This window comes from Eptesicus fuscus, chromosome 13, assembly GCF_027574615.1.
Source record: "Eptesicus fuscus isolate TK198812 chromosome 13, DD_ASM_mEF_20220401, whole genome shotgun sequence".
Taxonomy (NCBI): Eukaryota; Metazoa; Chordata; class Mammalia; order Chiroptera; family Vespertilionidae; genus Eptesicus; species Eptesicus fuscus.
This window is the reverse complement of record NC_072485.1, coordinates 65,082,544-65,105,532: the sequence shown is the minus strand read 5'-3', so window position 1 is coordinate 65,105,532 and position 22,989 is coordinate 65,082,544. Positions and strand designations below refer to the sequence as shown.

Sequence of the window (22,989 nt, the reverse complement as noted above, 5' to 3'; positions counted from 1 at the left end):
AAATGACATGTGTAGCCCTACTAACACAATGCCTGGCACATGGAATGCTATTTCCCTCTTCTTCTCATTCTCCTACTCACTAGTTTTGCACATAAACCAGCTTTATACCAGGAGCTGGTGTAACACAATTCCTGACTTTTTAAGGGGGTAGAGACAAGTAGATCTATAAGTTAACCCCCAAAGTGATGTGCTACAATAAAAGTGTGTATAAATGTTACAAAATGATCATAAAAGTAACCAGAATATTCCAGGACACCCTACTGACAATGAGGTTACTTCCCCTGAGACTGGTTTATCAATTCTTTTTTATTTTTTTAAAATATATTTTATTGATTTTTGTACAGAGAGGAAGAGAGAGGGATAGAAAATTAGAAACATCGATGAGAGAGAAACATCGATCAGCTGCCTCTTGCACACACCCTACTGGGGATGTGCCCGCAACCAAGGTACATGCCCTTGACCGGAATCGAATCTGGGACCCTTGAGTCTGCAGGCCGACGCTCTATCCACTGAGCCAAACCGGTTTCGGCAGGTTTATCAATTCTTACATGTCTGTGCTTGCTAGAGTTGCCAGAGTTGGTCCAAATGCATGAACATGTGAGTCTGATTTAATTTCTTTTTGGAAAAGTTAATTTCTGTATTCTACTGATGCACCAAAAATAGCCAATGTATTAACTAAATTTCTTATCTATACTATTTGTAGGTGCAAAAGGACACAAAACAACTCCTTTTGACCCAGAAAGTATATACTATAAACACAAGGCCAATTTTAGTTTTATTGATAATCAGCTAGATGTAGGTCTGCCACTTGGCCAGAAGTTAATTCACAAGAAATTAATTAAGAAATTAATTCACAGCTCCTCTATATCCTTCATTGACTGCTATCTTGCTCTGATGTGAAAATTTGTTGATAAGCATAAAAGATAATAACATTTTACATAATTTGGAAATTAACACCTTATCTGATGGTAAATATGTTCTCTCTTTTCATTTTGTTGATGATTTCCTTTGCTGTGCAGAAGCTTTTTAGTTTGATGTAATAATTTTTAAAAATATACTAGCATTTTAAAAATCAGGTAATCTAGGCCATTACTTTCATAGTCTATCTCATCTCTTCTTGGTTACTGCAAGAGATTTAGCCAATAATATTGACTATTCAAATTTTGATGTTCCTAAATAAAATGGCTTTACATTTGAGATCCCCAAGTAGATGTTGAAAGTTTTATGATCTCTGAAATTCAGAAAGAGAGATGGTATTTGCACTACTTTAACTATGGCACATTCTAAATAAAACATTGGAGGTGGAATATCCCTTTGGAGTCTAAGCATCACCCAAATCATTTATATAAAACATCTGATGGCAATGAGCATGAAGATCTGGATACTGTAAAGCAGCATCGTAGAGTAGAAAGAACAGCATAGTAGGAGTGACAAGATGACTAGCTAACAGGGTGTCTATGGTCTAGCCATTTAACCTTTCTGGGCTTTATTTTCCTCATTTACAAAATAAAAACTGTAGGACCTTTTAGAGCCCTTTCCCATTCTAATTGGCTATGATTGTATGTTTTCTTCATATTTACCTTTGTCATAGGAACAGACAAATGATGGTACAAAGGAGGAAGTATGGAAAACCTTCATAACCAGATTATAGACCAGAAGTCTGCACCCAGGAACTCTCCTTCCCCACCTGTGGAGCTCTATGTAGTGGAACATAACTCAGGAGTGTACTCTTGCAAATATCAAGGCAGAGATGACAACGAATCTTATCACACCACAAATCTCAGGGGAAGCTTTTAATATCATACAAGTGGATATCTCAGGAGGCTCCAATTCCAGATTGGCCCTCCTAACCTGACTGGAGATATCAGTGAATAATGTTTGTATTTTTTATTTTTTATTTTTAGCTGAGAGGACATGGGAGGGGAGAGGAAAGCTTAGAGGGAAGAGCCTTCACTCATCAAATCAGCAATGCTACAGCGAATTTAGGCCACAAAAATGAAAACTCACAGGAATCTCTGGTTTAGGTGATGTTAGGACCTCATGCAAGCTTTTCCACATTTACTTCTTTCTTAAAAGCCTAGAAATCTCCACAGAAATTTTAAAAAACAAAATATAGCCATTTGTCTTACCACTACCGACCTGGTCTTGGGATGTTTGGGGGAATTATTTTCTGTATTTTTAGAACTAAGGGAATGGATCCATTCATTCCTTTAATTTCTGACATCTTATTTCCAGAACTGTGAGAAATAAATTCATGTTGTTTTAAACTCTCAAGTTCATGGTAATTTATTACAAAAGCCATGGGAAACTAATACAAAATCTTTGCAGAATTAAAAACTTAATTTTTTTGGTCTAATTTGTCACTATAGAATGACCTAACAGGTTTTGTTGTCTGTGTGTTCTGTTTTTTTATAAACAAATGATGAGTCTTTTGCTTTACTTTACCTTATCATTTATTCATTCATCAAAATCTTTTACTGAGCCCTAACTTTTTTCTAGACATGAGTTTTTATTAGAGTACAAGTCAGAATTTGTTTTCAGTATTCATAGAACTTTTATTTTTCCCAGGAACACAAACTAAATAAATAAACACATGCAAATACAGATACACAATTATACATTTTGATCAAAATATGAAGGAATGATTGATAGAGTCAATATTGAGGAATTTGGCCATTGTAAGTTTGTTCATTAACTAAATCACCATTTCATTAGACTCTCTTGAGTTTTTCTATGTAATCAACATTTGACTAAATTCTGAGAATACAAACCTAACTGAGATAACATCATTGATCTTAAAGGACTCCCTATTCAGTAGTACAGTAATTATAAATACAACCAATATAATTAATAAAATTTTCAATAGTTACAAGGAGGAAGTGACAATATAGAGGAAGAAACAAAAAAAAGATAGGGAATGAAATGAAAAGGAAATTAAATTTTTGAGCATCTATTCTGTTTAAGCATTGTGCTATGTTTTGGCTTCATCAGTATATAATTTTGTGAGGTAGGCATTATTTTCCCCCATTGAAGCTTAGACCATTTAATTAACTTGCCTTGTATCAAAAAGCTGTGTTTTTAGAACTTGGAATGGAATTCCGGTTGAACTATTTTCTGTCTCCAAGATCTGTGCTAATTTTATTTGTGCCAGCCATTTCAGTTATGATTTGGAGGTTGGTTGAGGATTCACAAATAAACCATTGTGGTATTAAATTGTGTTAGGATAGTGTGACAATTTTTCTCATTACATAGTCTCTCACTACTGACTTACTCCCAACAACATATAGATGGACTTATGGAAAACTTTCTTATTAGTTAGTGTAAATAATACTAGATGTCATATAAGCAAATTCCAATATTTTAGTGCCAAGGTCACATAGGTTGTTTAATTAGTTATTCTATGAGTGACTCAGGACTGAGGCTTTTTCTATTTAGAGGTTTTGCCATTGTTGTAGTCTGAATCCTCTCTGGCCAACTGATGACACAGAATAAGAGTGAGTTGAAGATCACTTGGAACATTTCATGAGAACACTGAAAGCACATGACTTATACACATTTATTTAATTAACAAGAACACAATCACATGGTCTCAATGAACTTCACAAAGGGTGAGAAATTGAACCTAGCTATGTGTTTAGGTGTGAAAAGGAAATTGTTTGAAAAACAATTAACCTGTCTTTTCTATTGTACTGTTTTGATTGGCAAATATCTGTTTTACATTTCCTCCATACAGAGGTCATATTAGTCAACTCCACTAAGGAGACAATGCAAAATTCAATTAATCATCACAGAAGTTTCCCATCCAGGCTATTGAATAGGTTAAACCATCCTCTCCATCTAGTCAAGATATGGCTCTTTCTGTCGAGCAACTCATGAACTAAAAAGAAAACTTAGTTCATTCTACATGCACACCCAGTAAATAAATAATGTTGGACTAGTGTACAGATGAATAGAAAAAGTAAACCTCTCATTAATAACAGAAAGTAATAAAATACACACTAGCCAGTTTAGAAATCTTGCTGAATTGACACTAGAAAGGCCCATAAACCTGACTATGGGAGATATTTCTCTGAGACCTAGTTTTCTCTGGTATAACTCAAATTTCTACTGTTCTCCTTGGGCCTTTGTTCCAACCACTTGAATGCTATTTTTTTCTGATTCATTATTCTTCATTATCACTTTTAAAACATACCAAACACAAAACCATGCCCTACACAAAATTAGCAAAGACTGTTTGTTCAGTAACTTGCGACAAAGGAAATCATCTTCAGTCCCTTTCATTTCAGTGGAGTTCAAGAGTATTAGAAAAGAAAGTAAGTTTATTGAGTAACATGAATAAATACCTAGTCATTGTATGATTGGCAAGAGTTTTATTAAGGTAAGTTTTTTTGAAAGTGGGAGAAATGTTCTAACTGGTCTCCGGTACCTTTGTCAATCATTGGTTGGCTGCAAGTGGGCAGGTAAATAGTTTGGAGAATTTCAAAAGAGGAAGCGCTATTTAGTATTGGGGTGTAAAGTTTATAGAGACTACCAATTTCATGCCAGAAGTTGGGGTCATTATTAAGTGAATATTGGTGGTATTCTCCCCTTGAAGCATATTGAGTTTTTACAGCTTACTTCTATCCATATAGTTTGGAATTTCTGGAGTTCTTTCAATGCTCATTAAAATTATTTTTATATCAAGGCTCAAAGATTTATTTCTAATGAAAAACCAGATTAAGCTAATACTTAAAGGGACTTCAGACTCAAGTTTAGGGAAATAGATGAACAAACGAATAAATGAATTCAAGAGCTGAACGTTGATGATAACTATAAAGAATAGAGCAGGCTTAGGGAAAAGTAATATCCATGGGATGGGAGTGACTGTTTTATAAAATAGTTCATGACAGGTCTATACAATCTCCCTGAATAGAAAACATTTAATCAGCCATCTGAAGTGAGTGTGGAAATATTCTATGTAGAGGAAACGGCAAATACTGAAGAAGCTGAAATAAGGGCAAGGTTGGAGCTGCCCAATATTGTTAGAAACCAGGGTGAATGAAGTAGGATGAATGGTAGGAAAGTGATAAGACATGACATAGTTTAATACAAGTAAGAAATGAAATTATTATTAATGCCAGTGAAATTTTAAAAAAGTAAAGAATTGGTGTTCAAGAGATTAAGGTAAAAATGATTTAACCATCTCTCCATTTTTTATTAAAATTTTATTAATGTTGACATTATTGCAGGTATACCTCTCCCCCCCACACACTCCCATTTGCCTATCTCCATCCACCCTTGTCTTTCTTTCCCTTAGCCTTCACCATCTATTGTCCGTATCCATGGGGTATGCATATATGTTCTTTAGCTAATCCTTTCATCTTTATTGCTTTTATTCAAATATGGCTATTTACCTGTGAAAACTTTCACATGCATATGCTTTTTCTTCCCAAATCACTCAGTAATGACTGAAGCATTAATTTATTAAATTGTTACAATTATTTAGTTCTGGATAAATTGTTACCAATTAAAACATATACAATAAACTTCATTTAAAACTGTTATTATTTTCTTATGCATTTTAAATGATTGGGACTATTTCTTAACTAAAGAAAGAAACAACATCAGGCAAACCTTTTGTTCTAATATCCCAAATGGTCATTAATATTTGAGTTATTGAATGGAAAAGATCTAAGAAGGATGAAATAACTTAGTAGATTATATACATTATTATGAAACAGACAATTTTGCCTTCTCAACAACCTTCTTAAATGCACTCTTGACCTCTTTGTTCCTCAGGCTGTAGACCAGAGGGTTCAGCATGGGGATGACCATAGAATAGAACATAGATGCGATTCTGCCTGTGCCCATGGAATGACTGGAACTTGGCTGTAAGTACATAAAGATGACAGTCCCATAAAATATGGAAACTGTAATAAGGTGAGAACCACAGGTAGACAAAGCCTTCTGATATCTCTGTCTTGAGTGCATCTTTGAAATGGTAATAAATATAAAGAGATAGGAAGTCAAGATAACAAAAAGTGCAAGAAAGACATTAAAACTTGAAATAAGAATAAGAATCAGTTCACCAATATGGTTACCAGAGCAAGTCAGAGTCATGACTGCTGGAACATCGCAAAAAAAGTGATGGATCACGGACAAACAAAAAGAGAGACAGAATGTGTCTCCAACATTAATAGAAGCATTCAGAAAGCCAAGGCTATAGCAGCCTATGGCCATAGAAGCACACACAACTGTTGTCATGGTAGTGGTGTAATGTAGGGGTTTACACACTGCTGCATAGCGGTCATAGGCCATTGAGGCCAAGAGGTAATTTTCCACAGTGGCAAAGACTATAAAAAAGAACATCTGAGTAGCACAGGCATTGTAGGAGATGACTTTGTCTCCTGTTAGAAATCCAGCCATCACCTTTGGAGTTATTGTTGAGGAGTAACACAAATCCACCAGAGACAGGTTACTGAGGAAAAAGTACATAGGAGTGTGGAGACGAGAGTCCAGCAGGATCAACATGATTATCCCCAGGTTCCCAATCACAGTGTTGAGGTAGATGAGGGTGAACATTACAAAGAGGGGGACCTGCAGTTCTGGGGCATTGGTTAGTCCTACCAGGATGAATTCTCTCACCACTGTATTGTTCTCCATGGATGTGATTTGAGAGTTCATGAGGTGCTCTATAGCAAAGAGAAGTAAAGGAACACATTGATCAGCAAAAAAAACAAAACAAAACAAAAAACAACAAACCAACAAACCAAAACAAAACGGTTGCATAAAAACATTATTTTATTAAATAAATAATTTGTTTTTTAATATTCTTTATTTCTAAAGCATGGGCATGACAACACAATTTAGCAATAGTTTATCTAAACAGTAGATAAGGGGAAGAAAGGTCTTTTCAGATCAATTTCCCAACATCTTGATTTTGTATATGAATAAAATAAATTGTCCAAGTTCACATGCCTGGAATGAACTTGTCTCATAAATCAGATATTTTTTAGTTTTCTAACAGCTTATTACCTACACTATAGTGCTCACATGCCAGGTGCATTATGTATATATTCATTTAATCCTCTCATTGATTAATCATATTGATTAGTTATTCTTTCCATTTATATATTTAATAACTTGGCAACAAAGATATTGAGTAATTTATTCAAGATTACATAAGATTAATGGGCCAAGCCAAGCTTTAGACTCAATCAGAGTGGTTCCCAACTTAAATGCTATCAATGAAATTGAATTAAATGTAATTTCATTCAATTTATTTAGTTGTTTCTATTGTAACCAAGTGAATTCATAGAGTAGCATAGTAGAGTAATACACAAATAAATAGATGCAGTGGACTAATTTCAGCATCAGAGGCATTCACAACCAACAAAGCCAATTCCAAAGATAAGGTATAACATTGGGTGTAAAAGCTTTGGCTCTGATAAAAATACGTGTATGTATTCATATATCAGCCCAACCATTTATTGCCTGAAAACATTGGTCTTACGTTAAAAAATCTTTAACTTTCATGGTTTAAAGTCTTTTTGTAAGTAAGCTTTTATTGAGTCAAAATACTAGCCAAAAAAAGAAAAAAAGACCGGTCTTGGGGCATGGCGTCTAAGCCCTCAGTAGCACAGTGAGGTACAAAAGACAGTGTGTCCATTGTCCCAGAGTTTTGTATGTGTTTTTATACACCAGTAGGGGAAAGGGGGAGGAAAGAGAGAGTCTGACAGGATTTACATTAGCTATAGGCAAAGGGGTTGGAGAAGGTGAGGTGAGGCTAGCTCTGGGATAGGCACAGGTCTGCATAAAAAAAAGGTCCACTCCTGAGGATTGGTTGTAGGCACCAGCCAGAAATCCCACGTGTAAATAATAAGCAGCGGCTCCTGGAGTTAGATGGTGCTTAACTAAAATAATCTTCAGAAATTCATCTGAAATTCCAACAGGCAATGGAAGGAATGTAAGCATTTGTTTGTCAGTGGGCCAGCAGCCATTAACAGACTAACAGTTATTAGTCTCACTCTCTGGATACTGTAATTTAATTTGGAACAGAATTTTCTTCTTGTCACTTAATTTCACTCATTTTATCCACCAGCAAAATTAAGGTGGTGTTGAGACCTACTTCAAGGAATTATTATAAGAGTTGAAAAAAATGATGCATGAAAACAGCACAATGTGGGTGTTAAGCACAATCCTGATGAGTACGGGCTATAATATTATTAGCATAGAACCATGGTCCCTATGCTGCTTTAGGTCCGTTAGGTGACAGATGCAGGTGGGTGGGTTTGAAGTGTGGTAGACCTAATCGTTGAATTGCCTTTTTAATACCTCCCACTCAGATATTGTGTCCCCAACCCATGTATTTTTTACTCTGTTGACATTTTGAATGATAGCATAGGGATCTTCAAGTCCTCTTTTTCTTTGTTTTTTAAATTCCCATTATTTTAAATTTTATTGGGGTGACATTAATCTACATGAACATATAGGTTTCATGTGTGAATTACTAATTTACAAAATCTGTATATAGGACCATGTGCCCACCACCCAAAGTCAAATCTTCTCCTGTCACCTCATATTAGGACCCATTTCTTCCCCCACCCCCTCTCTCTGGGAACCATCACACTGTTGTTTGTGTTCATGAGTTTCAGTTTTATATTCCACATATGAGTTAAATCATATAGTTCTTAGCTTTCTCTCTTTGACTTATTTCACTTCTCATAATGTTCTCAAGATCCTCTTTTTCTTAATATTTTTTTGAATCCACATTTAGATTGTATTGAAGGATTTCCATTCTTACACTCATTCTTACTGTCATTTCTATCAACACTTAGCTGGACTGCATATATTGAAGTACTGAGGAGTGAAAATTCGTGGTCTGAGAGTTGATCCTAATCTGAAGATCTATCCATGAGAAGGCACAAATCTTTGCATTTTTAGTTGAAGCCTTTTTAAAGATATCCATTCTTGGTAATCACTCTTCTCTACCATCTTTCTCCTGGCCCCTAAACACATTATTTTTTATTCAAATTTCTCAACACCTTACCCCCATAAATACATACATTATTAAAATATCACAATATATCAATTGATATTAGTATATCTCCTGAGGTTAGTAATGATTTAAAATTACTGATTATGTGTAGTTTGTCTCATAAATGGAGAGAGAAATATGTAGATACTAGATGATATTAATGATGATGATAAATAGCAGAGGAGGGAGGGAAGGAATTAGATTATACACACACACACACACACACACACACACACACAACACACACACACAGAGTCTAATTTACAGTCAATGAAATGGATGATTCCAGAGGTTATCTACCTTTTTAAAATTCCTCACCTAGTATGAAGTAGTTAAGATGCAAACCCATGTCTAACTGGTCCCAATGCCTATAACTTAATCACTGCATTGTTAGATTTTCTAGATGAGGTTGTGGGAAATGATTGTGAAAATAGAGTAAGGATCTTGGTAGCTTTATGATGGTTCTTCTAGAGTCTAAAGAAGTGTCATTTTACCCAGTTTGGTTAGCTGTCTCTTCAGTGATGAGTCAACACGTAGTAAACAGAAGCATCTACCAACTACTCAATCAGAGTATCACCTTTTATAGATTTTTGTTATTCTCTAAAGGAAGGCAGCATGGGACTTCATTAATATTACTCTGCTCTTTGCTGATTCAAATGCTTTGCATTTGAATTCTATACTAATGCCAATGTTTCAGAAAAAGTGTTCAAACAACCAGATATGAGCTCAAAGTAGAGATAGCTTCCCTACTGCTTCTGTATCAATTACATTTTTCACTACAAGTGAATATTGAATATAGAAGCTTACCTTGCTCTTGAAAAGAAGGGAAAGCCAATCCTGAATTGTGAGTCTGAAATCAGAAATTCAGCCCCAGGAGAATGTGTAAATAATATAGGAGAAATTCTCTCCCCATACTAATCAAAAGCTTCCAAGGTCCCTCAAGCATGAAGAGATGGAGAACATTGTTAATGTGGAGCTAGGAAATCTGGGTTTAACTATTTCATCTGCTATGGATTTTTCTGCTTTCAGAAAATTATCTGTTGATATCAATTTCCTTATTTGTGGTATAGAGATAAAGTGATCTCATCCACATACAGTACTTTACAGAATCATTTCTGTGAATAGCAAATGAGGATGGATATATAAAATACCTTAGTAAGGGCTTAACTTTTTGAAATATATCAATTTAATTTTTGTCTTAAGGTGTTTTCCTTGTCCATGGTTGCAGACTTAGTTTGGGGAGAAGCTGATGTATATTAAAAGTATTAGCACTCACTTCACTAAATGATGACCAAATGAGCTCTGCTCAGAGTCTGGTCCTTTTAAAATAATATTATGCAGAGTTATGATGAAATTTCACAGCCTAATGACCAAGAACAAGGAGAAAATTGCACTGGCATGAAACTCTCAGGGGAGCAAGGCTCTCATGAGGGTAATCATTTCTCAAACGACCAACATAGGGAAGAAACAACTCAACTGTGTGCAGGAACATGATTTAGCATGTTGAGTAACATATACATTATATTTTTCAGTCTTTTCCTCTTCATTTAAATGATTAAGATGACTTTTATATAGTAAAAAATAGTTTTGTTTAATTAATTTGTATCTATTGTAATTAATTTTTTTAAATTGATTTTAGAGAGGAAGGGAGAGGGAGAGAGAGATGGAAACATCAATGATGAGAAAGAATCATTGATTGGCTGCCCCCTGCTTGTCCCCCACCTCGGGCATATGCCTTGACTGGGAGTTGAACTGAGACCTCCTGGTTCATAGACTGATGCTCAACCACTGAGCTACACAGGCTGAGCTCTATTAAATTTTTTATTCGTTTAAAATATTACATATGTCTCCTTTTTCTTTTTTTAATTTAATAAATCTTTATTGTTCAGATTATTACAATTGTTTCTCCTTTTTTCCCCCATAGCTCCCCTCCACCCGGTTCCCACCCCACCCTCTGCCCTTACCGCCCCTCCGCCCTGCCCACTGTCCTCATCCATAGGTGTATGATTTTTGTCCAGTCTCTTCCCACACCTCCCACACCCCTTTCCCCCTGAGAATTGTCAGTTCACTCCCTTTCCATGCCCCTGATTCTATTATATTCACCAGTTTATTCTGTTCATCAGATGTTTTTTATTCATTTGATTTTTAGATTCACTTGTTGGTAGGTATGTATTTGTTGTTCATAATTTTTATCTTTACCTTTTTCTTCTTCTTCCTCTTCTTAAAGAATACCTTTCAGCATTTCATATAATATTGGTTTGGTGTTGATGAACTCCTTTAGCTTTTTCTTATCTGTGAAGCTCTTTATCTGACCTTCAATTCTGAATGATAGCTTTTCTGGGTAGAGTAATCTTGGTTGTAGGTTCTTGCTATTCATCATTTTGAATATTTCCTGCCACTCCCTTCTGGCCTGCATAGTATCTGTTGAGAAATCAGCTGACAGTCATATGGGTGCTCTCTTGTAGGTAACTAACTGTTTTTCTCTTGCTGCTTTTAATATTCTCTCTTTGTCTTTTGCTCTTGGCATTTTAATTATGATGTGTCTTGTTGTGGTCCTCTTTGGATTCCTTTTGTTTGGGGTTCTGTGCGCTTCCTGAACTTGTAAGTCTATTTCTTTCACCAGGTGGGGGAAGTTTTCAGTCATTATTTCTTCAAATAGATTTTCAGTATCGTGCTCTCTCTCTTCTTCTGGCACCCCCATAATTTGGATGTTGGTACGCTTGAAGTTGTCCCAGAGGCTCCTTACACTATCTTCATATTTTTTGGATTCTTTTTTTCTTTTTGCTTTTCCAGTTGAGTGTTTTTTTGCTTCTTTGTATTTCAAATCTTTGACTTGATTCTTGTGATCCTCTAGTCTGCTGTTGGATCTCTGTATAATATTTTTTATTTCAGTCAGTGTAGGCTTAATTTGTAGTTGGTCCTTTTTCATATCCTCAAGGGTCTTGGTAAATTTATTGGCCTTTTCTAGGAAATTCTTGAAAAACCTTATAACCATGGTTTTGAACTCTATATCCGGTCGTTTGTTATCCTCCATTTCTTTCATTTGTGACCTGTTTCTTTGACTCCACATTTTGGCTGCTTCCCTGAGTTGATAGAGTGGCTTTGTGTGCTAGGTGTCCTATAGGGTCCAGTGGCTCAGCCTCCCCAGTTACCTGAGGTGGACACTCTTGGTGCACCCCTTTGTGGGCTGTGTGCACAGTCTTGTTGTAGTTAAGCCTTGATTGTTGTTGGTATCACTGGGAGGAATTGACCTCTAGGCCAATTGGCTGTGAAGATCATTTGTGTCTACGCTGGGAGAACTTCTGTGCTGGAGACACCCTTATGAGACAGGACTTGAAAAAGCCTCTGTGCTCAGCTTAGATGGGGTGGAGTCTCAGAGCAGAGCAGACAACATTGGTTTCCTGTCAGCCCTGCCCTAATAGGCCCCTGTGTCTCAGTTTCCCATGGTAATAGCTGCAAGCACCTCTGAGAGAAAGCCTGCTGCCAGAGAATCCAGTTTCTCCCCGAATGAGTCTGGGCCCCAGAGTCTCGCCCAGCACTGGAGTTCAGAGCCGTCAGGAGCTTTTTTCTCCCTCCTGCTTGAGAGAGCCAGCTGCGCACTCAGTTGCCAGTCCTCTCCATGCGCACACATCTCAGTACCTCTGCCTCCTGCAGCTCCTCTGAGTCTCAGTGTGCTTTTCTCTTTCTTTCTAGTTGTAGAAATTCCACTCAGCCAGCCTTCATGTGGTTCTGGATGATGTCCGTTTTGTCTTTTAGTTGTAGTTTTGAAATTGTTGTGCGAGGTAGCAGTTTAGGTGTTTACCTATGCCGCCATCTTGGTTTCTCCCTCATATGTCTCCTTTTTCTCCCATTGACCCCTCCCCAGCCACTCCCACACCCCAGGACAAGCCCCCACCACCCTGGTGTCTGTGTCCATGGTTATGCTAACGTGCACGCATATAAGTCCTTTGGTTGATCTCTTATCCCCCCCTCACTCTCCCCTGTCCTCCTTCTGAGGTTTGACAGTCCATTTGGTGTTTCTCTGTCTCTGGATCTATTTTTGTTCATCAGTTTATGTTGTTCATTATATTCCACAAATGCGTGTGATCATGTGATATTTATCTTTCTCCAACTGGCTTATTTCACTTAGCATAATTCTCTCCAGGTCCATCATGCTGTTGAAAATGGTAAACGTTCCTTCTTTTTTATAGCAGCATAGTATTCCATTGTGTAGATGTACCACAGGTTTTTAATCCACTCATCTGCTGATGGGCACTTAGGCTGTTTACAAATCTTAGCTATTGTAAATTGTGCTGCTGTGAACATAGGGGTGCATTGGTGTTTCTGATTTCTTGGAATATAGTCCTAGAAGTGGGATTACTGGGTCAAATGGGAGTTCCATTTTTAACTTTTTAACTTTTTGAGGATACCCCAATGTTTTCTACAGTGGCTGCACCAGTCTGCATTCCCACCAGCAATGCAAGAGGGTTCCTTTTTTTGTTTGTTTGTTTTATTTTGTTAATCCTCACCAGAGGACATTTCTTCCATTGATTTTTAGCGAGAGTGGAAGGGAGAGGGAGAAACAGAGAGCAACATCGATGTGAGAGAGACACATCAATTGATTGTCTCCCACACACACTCAAACTGAGGCCGGGTACTGAGCCTGAAACCAAGGTATGCGCCCTTGACTAGAATAGAACCCATGAACCTTCAGTTCATGTACTGATGCTCTAAGCACTAAGCCAAACCAGTTAGGGCAATATTCAAAATATATTTCTAAAAATTAATTAATTTCATTTTTTTCTGACACATTTTTATTATGTTTTTCTTCTTCTCATTCTTTTAGATGTTATAACTAAATGTTTGGCTACTAGAAATTTTAAGAAATAGTATGGTGATGGCCAGAGGTAGGGGTGGGGTAGGGGCTCAGTTGGAGGTGGGTAAAGGGGGAGGTTGGGAGACATCTGTAACAATGTCAACAACAATAACAAAAACCCTTTAATATAGAACTCAAACAAAACAAAAAATCCTATGTAATAAAGAGGTAATATGCAAATTGACCCTCATGCCCTTGTATCATCACAAGTTGGCTACCCCCACGTCGTCACAAGATGACTGCCCCCATGTTGTCACAAGATGGCCAATACAAGATGGCCACCCCCATGTCATCACAAGATGGCCATCACAAGGTGGCCACACCCCATGTCGTCACAAGATAGCTACCCCCACATCATTATAAGATGGCCACCCCCACATTGTCACAAGATGGCCGGCATGGGAGGGCAGTTGGGGGTGACCAGGCCAGCAGGGGAGGGTAATTGGGGGTTATTGGGGTGGCAGGGGAGCAGTTAGGTGTCAATCAGGCTGGCAGGGGAGTGGTTAGGGGGTGATCAGGCTGGTAGGCAGAAGCGATGGGGCAATCAGGCAGGCAGGCAGGCAGGCAAGTGGTTAGGAGCCAGCAGTCCTGGATTGGAGAGGGTGTAGGTTGGGCTGACAGACACCCCCCACCCAGTGCACGAATTTCATGCACCAGACCTCTAGTTGATAAATAGCATCCATGATTTTTTCTTCCTGTGTTTACAAAGAACTGACAAATATGACACATGTCAGAGAAATAGAGATTAAATTCTGCCTTGATTCTGATGAGTCTATTTAAAAGTTTGTTTCAGATTTGTAGGCAGATTGTTTTCTTTTCTCTTCCAAATTACCATCTTGTAGCTAATGCTGATGGTGCTCTACCCACATCCCCTTGGTTCGCATTGTTCCTATAAAGGCAAATGCTTATTATGAAAAAATAAAAGAATCTGCAACTCTTAGGTTAAAGACTCATTTTACTGTAAGACTATACTTAGCCCTTGTGTGGGCCATTTAATTTAACTAGAAGCAGCTATCCTTAAGTGTAAAAAAAAAAAAAAAGAACAAAAAATACCCAGTTTTCTCATCTTTCAGGTGGTACAATTCTGATTGAGCCTCAGATGTATAGCCAAGTATAACTGATCAGCAACTTAGAGGGATGTGGCCTTAAGAAGAGTACTGCTGCTCCTTGAATCTGTTTCATGATATGTAAAATCTCAGTTAATATAGCTATAAAGATTAATAATCTCACTTCACAAAGCTATAAAGATTAATTTTAAACACAATGAAAACATTCTAATATGTGCCAAATATAAGGAAATTATTCAGCAGTGGTTCCCCTCCTTTTCTTCTCTTTATCCTCTAGCTGTCTCTACATATATGCTGAGCTTTAGAACAATTTATCACTTTATAATTAAAAATGTATATCTGTTCAGAACTGAAAATGTTTGCCTACCTCTAACTTTTAAGGCATAGCCTGAATCACTTTAATATAATTCACTCACATAAACTAAGTGTATTTAATTCCACTTATGTACCAGGCAATATATGTTACCATCATCTAAAAGTAAATAACATGAGTTCTTAATTATTATGTGGTTAGAGAGAGCAAGATCTACAAATAATTATTTAAATAGTGATAAGTGTTATAATCAAACATTGATAAAGTGTATTAAATGATCTTGAGGTTTTTCAGAAGATACCAAAACATCCTAGAGAGCATGACATTTCTTCCACCTTTGAATTTCCATATTGGGTCCAAACAAATAATCATCTGCATCTGATTACACTTTTTTTGAAAATAGTTCATTTTTATATTCTTCTGATACATAAGAAGTAGTTAATGATTTATCCAAAATCTCTTTTTTATATCCCTATATATAAAGAAATACAAATGTGTGTTTTTGATGAAGGAATTCAGAGGAATCAGGGTAGGGTTAGTACTGCACTACAAAACAAAAGATCAAATCCAGTCTTAGTTTTATTAAAAACTAGCTGTGAATAGACCTGCCATGTCCCAATATTTTTTTTACTTCTTTTTGTTTGTTTGTTTGTTTATTTTGTTCATTAGATTCCACATATAAGTAAAATAATATGGTATGTTTCTTTCTCTGACTAGCTTATTTCACTTAGCACAATACTTTCCAGGTTGGAAAAGGTAAAATTTCCTTCTTTTTTACAGCCTTGATTTTCTTAATTCATAAGAAAAAAATAACAACACCCTCTCCATCTACTTCATATATTGATATCCTGTCCTGATATGAATATCATGAATATGAATATGAATATCAAGCTTCTTTGAAAAGTAAAAAAGATACTAATATTTTAAAATCAAGCAATCTGAGCCTTTCTGATATCTACCTCATCTCTTCTTGGTTATTGCTCCAGAATTCTATCTAGTTACTTCTTATAATTTTTGTCTCTCTATTAATATTCTCTATTTTTTGATAGCTAATTTGTCTGATTTCCTTTAGTTTTTATGTCCAACATTTTGTTTATTGCTTTGACCATATTTAAGATATTTGTCTTAAAAGTCATAAAAATATAGAATACTTATGAATGAAGTTTAAAAAAAATAAGTGTAGATATATACCATATTCATGGATTGGGAGACAAAGTTGACTGCTTTGCAGACTCCATGTGATAACAATTGAAACCCAAGTAAGGCTTTTTTAGGAATAAGTATTGACATGCTGATTATAAATTTATAAGTAATGCCAAAACTAGTAAGTAAGCAAAGATAATTATAAAAAAGAAGAACAAAGTATGGGCATTAAAGTTATTTTATTTCATGACTTACTATAACATAGAGTAATGAAGACAGGATAGCACTGGGAACATATAGACCCATAAGTAAATGGAACAGCTTTTGGCATACAGAAATGACTTATAGATATATAACCAAATAATTTTTGTGAAAGATGTAATGGCAAGTGAATGGAGAAAATATATTTTTTCAACAAATTTTGCTGCAACAATTGTCAGTTCATATACAAAAGAAAGAACTAAATGTTAAATGTAAAGTGAAATCATATGTTACCCCATAAATCTCTACACAAATGTTTTTAAAAGTTTTATTGAGATTAAGAATTGCCAAACTGGAAGCAACTGATGCACTTCCAAAAGTGAATGGTTAAACAAGCTGTAGAACATCATTAAACTGGAACCCTGTTCAGTGATAAAATAGAATAAATAATGATTTATGAATGAACCTAAAGTGGATTTTAAAATAAAAGAAACAAGACCTAAAGGGTCCTTATTGTTGATTCCATTTATGTAACAGAGATGGGAAAAAAACTCAATGATTTCCAAAGGTTTGGGGAGTAGGGAGTGGTTGTCTACATTTGCCATGGTGCTGGGCTGGTGAACACATGACACTGCATTTGTTAAAACCAATAGAACTATGCACAGCAAAGCATGATGTTTAATATATATAAATTAAAAAGAATCAGCATTGGAGAATTACAGGAGTGAACACAGACTGTTAAAAAAATCTAGTTGTATTACAAAGGTATGAGTTAACCTCACTGAAGGAATATAGGAAAAAAATTAGCTGATCTAAATAATGTTGGAAAACAATATGTTTAAAAAGGCTAAAAATAAAATAAACCATAAAGAATATTGTACTTTAGTAACTAAAGTTGATTCTCATGGGGGTATAGATTAACAATTATGGAACTGATTTACTTGTGAGTCACACCAATACGTTAGTGAATGGGACTTGTTGAGAACCAAGTTTCTCACTGTCAGAGAAGGAAGTTACAGACAAAACTAGATCCAGAGACATAGAAACATTTAACAGACTGTCAAACCTCAGAGGGAAGACAGGAGGGTGGAAGGGGGAAGAGATCAACCAATGAACTCATGCGTATATACATAACCCAGGGACACAGACAGTGGGTGGTGAAGGCAGTGGGGGGCGGGAGGTGGGAGAGGGCAATGGGGGAAAAATAGGGACATATGTAATAGTTTCAACAATAAAGATATATTAGAAAGGAAAGAAGGAAGGAGACTAAGAAGGAAGGAAGGAAGAAGGAAAGAAAGAGAGAGAGAGAGGGAGAGAGACAGAGAGAGAGAGAGAGAGGAAGAAAGAAAGGAAGGAAGAAAAAAAGAAAGAAAAGGGGAAAGTTGGAATGAAATAGATTGGAGCAGCAATTTTCAACTTTTTTCATTTCATGGCACACATAAGCTAATTACTAAAATTCTGTGACACACCAAAAAAATATATTTTTTGCCAATCTGACAAAAAAATAGGTATAATTTTGATCGTTCACACCGGATAGCTATTGTTGTGTTGACTCTTGTCTTTTTCTTTTCTTTTTTTTTTTTACAATCTAAGGGAAAGAGGTTAGTGCCCCTGACTAAATAGTCAGGTATTGCATGTTTTAAAAATTCTTACAGCATGCCAGTTGAAAATTGCTGGATTAGAGTCAGGGACATCAGTATACACTTATGTTTAACTTACTATAGGTATGGTGGATAGATGGAGAATAGCCATAAATTATGAATTTATACAGACTACATAGACAGATACCTCCTACTTCCGTGGGTTAGAGCGTCTAGAAATAAAACTTCAGTATCAATGAGCATAATCAGGATTCAAACCTGGGCTTTTAAATGCCATTCTTTAAAAAAGAAAGGAGGTTCTTTGTAGAAATAGTATATTTTATGTTAGGGGTAGAAAAAATACAAGATAAGCCTAGAGAATTTTGTCGTAACAGAAAGTAAGGGAGTGCTCACACAAACAAAAGGGTGAAGCTTTGTCAAAGGGACTTAGGAACAATCTGAAAGAGCTATGAGTGGTGAATGTGGAACAATTTGAGCAAAAACTAAATAACCTAGAATTGGTTATTTTCCATAATATAAAATGAATGAGAACACACTAATATAAATAAACTAGAGGCCCAGTGCACAAAATTTGTGCACTGGAGGGGGGTCCCTCAGCCCGGCCTGCGCCCTCTCACAGTCTGGGAGCCCACGCTCCTTACTGCCCGCCTGCTTGCTGCTCCTTACTGCTTGGCTCGCTGCTTCTTAGCGCTACCGCAGAGGTGGGAGAGGCTCCCGCCACTGCTGCTGCACTCGCCAGACATGAGCCCAGCTTCTGGCTGAGTGGCGCTCCCCTGTGGGAGCGCACTGACCACCAGGAGGCAGCTCCATTGAGCATCTGCCCCCTGGTGGTCAGTGTGCATCATAGTGACCGGTTGTTCTGCCAATGGTTGCTTAGGCTTTTATTTTATAGATGACTGAGTAAATAAATAATTGAGGAGAAAAGAGACAAATCTTGCTGATATGATGTGAAGAGAAAAAACACTTCATATGAGTCTCTATAAACTATAACTAACCCCAGTCTCAGCATGAGCAAATGTCAGGAAATCACAACTGTAGGACATTCTGTGAAATACCTGACTAGTATTCTCAACACTGTCAAAGTAATCAAAAACAGGAAAAGACAGAGAGCTTTTCACAGACCAGAAGAGATTAAAGAGACCCAACCATTAAATGCAAGAAAAGAAAATGTTATCAGTGGGAAAACTAATGAAATCTAAATAAAATCTGAAGTTTAGAAAATAGTATTGTGTCAATCTTGGTTTCTTAGCTATACAAATGTACCCTGTAGGGAAAATTAGCCAAGAATTGTATTGGTTTTTTATGACTGTGATAACAAATTACTACAAACCTATAAGCTTAAACAACACATATTTATTCTTTTTTAAAAAGTTGTATTTTATTTTTATTGTTGACATTATTACGCATGTCCCATTACCCCCCTTTATTTGACCCCCCCACCCAGATCCCATCCTCCTCTCCATCCAGAAGTCCAAAATCAGTTTCCCTGAACAACAATCAATTGGTTGGAAGAGCTGTGCATCTTCTGGTGGCTTCTGGCATTCCATGGTTTGTGGTCACAGCACCTGCTTCCAAGGTCACATTACCTATTCCCCTTTTATCATTTATCTGTGGTCAAATCTCCATGACTCCCTGTCATAAGTAACATATGAGTATCTTACTGTACACACAGATAATCCCAGACTAAATCCTCACTTTACTCACTTATATGGTCCTTTTAGGCCATATAAGATAACCTTAGAAGGTTCCAGAAATTAGGGTGATCTTTTTGCAGGCCATTGTCCAGAATGCTGCAGGGTTACATTGAACATCTGCACCATTTTAATTTTTTTCTGTAACTCTAAAATAATTCTAAAGTTAAATATTTAAGATAATAATAATTAGGAATGGTTCCAAGAGGAGAAATATCACCATAAAGAAAGAAGTGAATATTTGGGACATCCAAAAGTACCAGCATGAGAATATTAGCATATCCAAGCACAGTCTTGCAATATTGCAATATTGAAGCCTCTCATTCTATAGAGATAACAAATTAGACAAGGGCATACATTTATGTGTCTAGATTTTGTATAGTTCAGAGCTCCCTGGGGATCAAAATTAAAAGCATAAGTTTACGCCCTGTACTAGCATATTGAATATGCTGTATTTTTATTATTGATATATATTGTCATGTTTATATTCTCTATAGACATTTAGAATCATTTCAGTTCATTATATTTCATATGTGTGAAGTATTTTCAAATATAATCAGATACTAAACCTTTAAGTAATCTCATATTCAATGCCTTTTGTGGTTTACTAAATAGTATTTGTTGGATGTTTTACTTGCCACTTAATAAGACATCACTTCTAAGTAAAATTATAAGATTGTTGCAGATGATTCATTTGCTCATGGGATCCAGGAAATCTTAGTGTATAAATATTGACGTGCACACAATGAATGAGAATGTACATAAAACTATTTCAGCAACGCACCATATTAGCTGTGCTTCTTGAAATGCACTATGCATCTATCTAGAAAGTTAATGATATGGGAGTGACATACTATAATCATAAATAGAGATTGCTTCTCAGCCTTTTGGCTAAGATCAAGTGTAATATAATCATAAATAGTTTAAATATTCAACATATTGATACAGTTGGATTCAAAGCTTAATTATTTTAGTCATTCATGTAACAAAACTTTATTGAGATTTACTATGAAATAGTCATTTGGGTACTATGGATTGTGTTATAAATAAAACAGATAAAGCTATTGTTTTCATAGAGTCTAAATTCTAGTTTGGAAGATAAATAATAAAGTGAGCAAGTAATTCTTTAATAGGTGATGATTCATAGGGGCTATGAAAAATAACACAGAGTGAAAAGACATTGTACATGGAAATAAAGAATGACTATTTTATAAAGGTGGTCTGGAAAGAAATCGATAACAGAGTCACATTTAAGCACCAGCCTTAATGGAGTAAGGGAACACTCCACACGGGAAAGAGCAAATACAAATGACCTGAGGAAGGAACATGTTTAGAATTGTCAGTTTGTGAAAAATAGGAAAAAAATCAGTGTGAATGAAGTAGAGTAACAGAATGGGGCAGTAACAAAAGATCATTTAAATCAACCAAATTAGACATGAAATATCAGCGATAAAAATTACAAAGCATTTCCAGAAGCAAAATGTGAAATATTGTTGATTTATACTTCAAGGTGAGGTATCCTTCTGGGCTGCATGCATGCACTTTGTTCGTAGTTTCCTTTGAAGCCCTATTTTAGGTGTATTTGCATTAATGTGGTAAAAACAAAATGCCTGTAGAATAAGTGAATAAACCAATATCCTTAATAAGGATTTTGACAAGCAGGCCCCATGACATCTTAGCTATCATTGTTCAGGTACATTTCTGGACATGATGTTTCCTTTTTTGGGGCAAGAGACTTTTGAATAGGTAAGGATATTACTTTGGGACCTTAATCTTACTGTGGCCTTAATGAAACTAGGTTATTGAACATTGCACAATGTTGAAATCATAATCCTAAAGAAAATAATTCTGCCTTTGAAACAACCTTCTTGAATGCACTCTTGACCTCCTTGTTCCTCAGGCTATAGACCAGAGGGTTCAACATGGGGATGACCATAGTATAGAACACAGAGGCCACCTTGTCTGTGTCCAGGGAATGACTGGAGCTGGGTTTTAAGTACATAAAGATAATAGTTCCATAGAAGATGAAGACTGCAGTGAGGTGAGAAGCACAGGTGGAGAGAGCCTTCTGATACCCTGAAGATGAGTGCATCTTTAGGATGGTGACAAATATGAACAGGTAGGAAATCAAGATAACCAGGAGAGCAGAAAGGATGTTGAAGCTTGCCACAGAAACAAGAATCTGCTCACTAATATGTTTGTCAGAGCAAGAGAGAGCCATGACTGCTGGAACATCACAGAAAAACTGATGGATCACATTGGACTCACAGAAAGAGAGACTAAAAGTGTCCCCAGTGTGAATGGAGGCATTCAGGAAACCATAGATATAGGAGCCTATGGCCATATGCACACATACACCTGTCGTCATGGTGGTGGTGTAGTGTAGGGGTTTGCACACTGCTACATAGCGGTCATAGGCCATTGAGGACAAGAGGTAATTTTCCACAGTGGCAAAGGCTATAAAAAAGAACATCTGAGCAGCACATGCATTGTAGGAGATGACATTATCTCCTACAAGGAACCCAGTTATGACTGTAGGAGTGACAGCTGAAGAGTAACACAAATCCACAAGAGACAGGTTACTGAGGAAAAAGTACATAGGAGTGTGGAGACGAGAGTCCAAGAGAATCAGCACCATAATCCCCAAATTTCCAATCAGTGTGATGAGGTAAATGAGAGTGAACATTATAAAGAGAGGGATCTGCAGTTCTGGGTCATTGGTTAGTCCAAGGAGGATGAACTCAGTCACTTCTGTCTCATTCTTCATCAATGTGGAGAATCACAAAATGCTCGGTGGCTATAAGAACAACAAATGAGTGTCCATACAATATGTATTATTTCATTATAGCAATAACTTGTATTTCAAGATTTTCCAGACAAAAATCAGCTTGACAATAAAACTTAGTGCATTCATTGTGTACAGATTTATGTTATGTTGAATCTTAAGGATCTTTATGGAAAATCTCCCTTATTTTAATGTTTATAAGCTTGTAAATTGAGATATAGAAAACCAAATAACTTGAATGGTTTCTCCGGAGTGAATATATCTGGCAATTCACTTTCCCCACGCCTAGTAAAAGCACATGCATGCTTGCTCACCTG

At 36.4% G+C, this 22,989-nt stretch overlaps 2 protein-coding genes across 2 annotated transcripts; both read right to left on the bottom strand.

Moving 5' to 3' along the window:
• Positions 1-5,709: 5,709 nt before the first annotated feature.
• On the bottom strand, positions 5,710-6,645 carry LOC103302342 (olfactory receptor 5B3-like). Its single transcript, XM_008159402.2, has one exon. The coding sequence runs from the start codon at positions 6,640-6,642 to the stop codon at positions 5,710-5,712; it is 933 nt and encodes a 310-aa protein (XP_008157624.1). The 5' UTR covers positions 6,643-6,645.
• Positions 6,646-21,617: 14,972 nt separating this feature from the next.
• LOC103302299 (olfactory receptor 5B3-like) lies at positions 21,618-22,654 on the bottom strand. Its single transcript, XM_008159360.2, has one exon. It carries the CDS (start codon positions 22,652-22,654, stop codon positions 21,713-21,715), a length of 942 nt encoding a protein of 313 aa, XP_008157582.2. The 3' UTR covers positions 21,618-21,712.
• Between the last annotated feature and the right edge of the window lie 335 nt (positions 22,655-22,989).

Excerpts from the sequence above, each read along its gene's own strand:
- LOC103302342 (XM_008159402.2), bottom strand. The coding sequence starts at position 6,642 with ATGGAGAACAATACAGTGGTGAGAGAATTCATCCTGGTAGGACTAACC.
- LOC103302299 (XM_008159360.2), bottom strand. The coding sequence starts at position 22,654 with ATGAAGAATGAGACAGAAGTGACTGAGTTCATCCTCCTTGGACTAACC.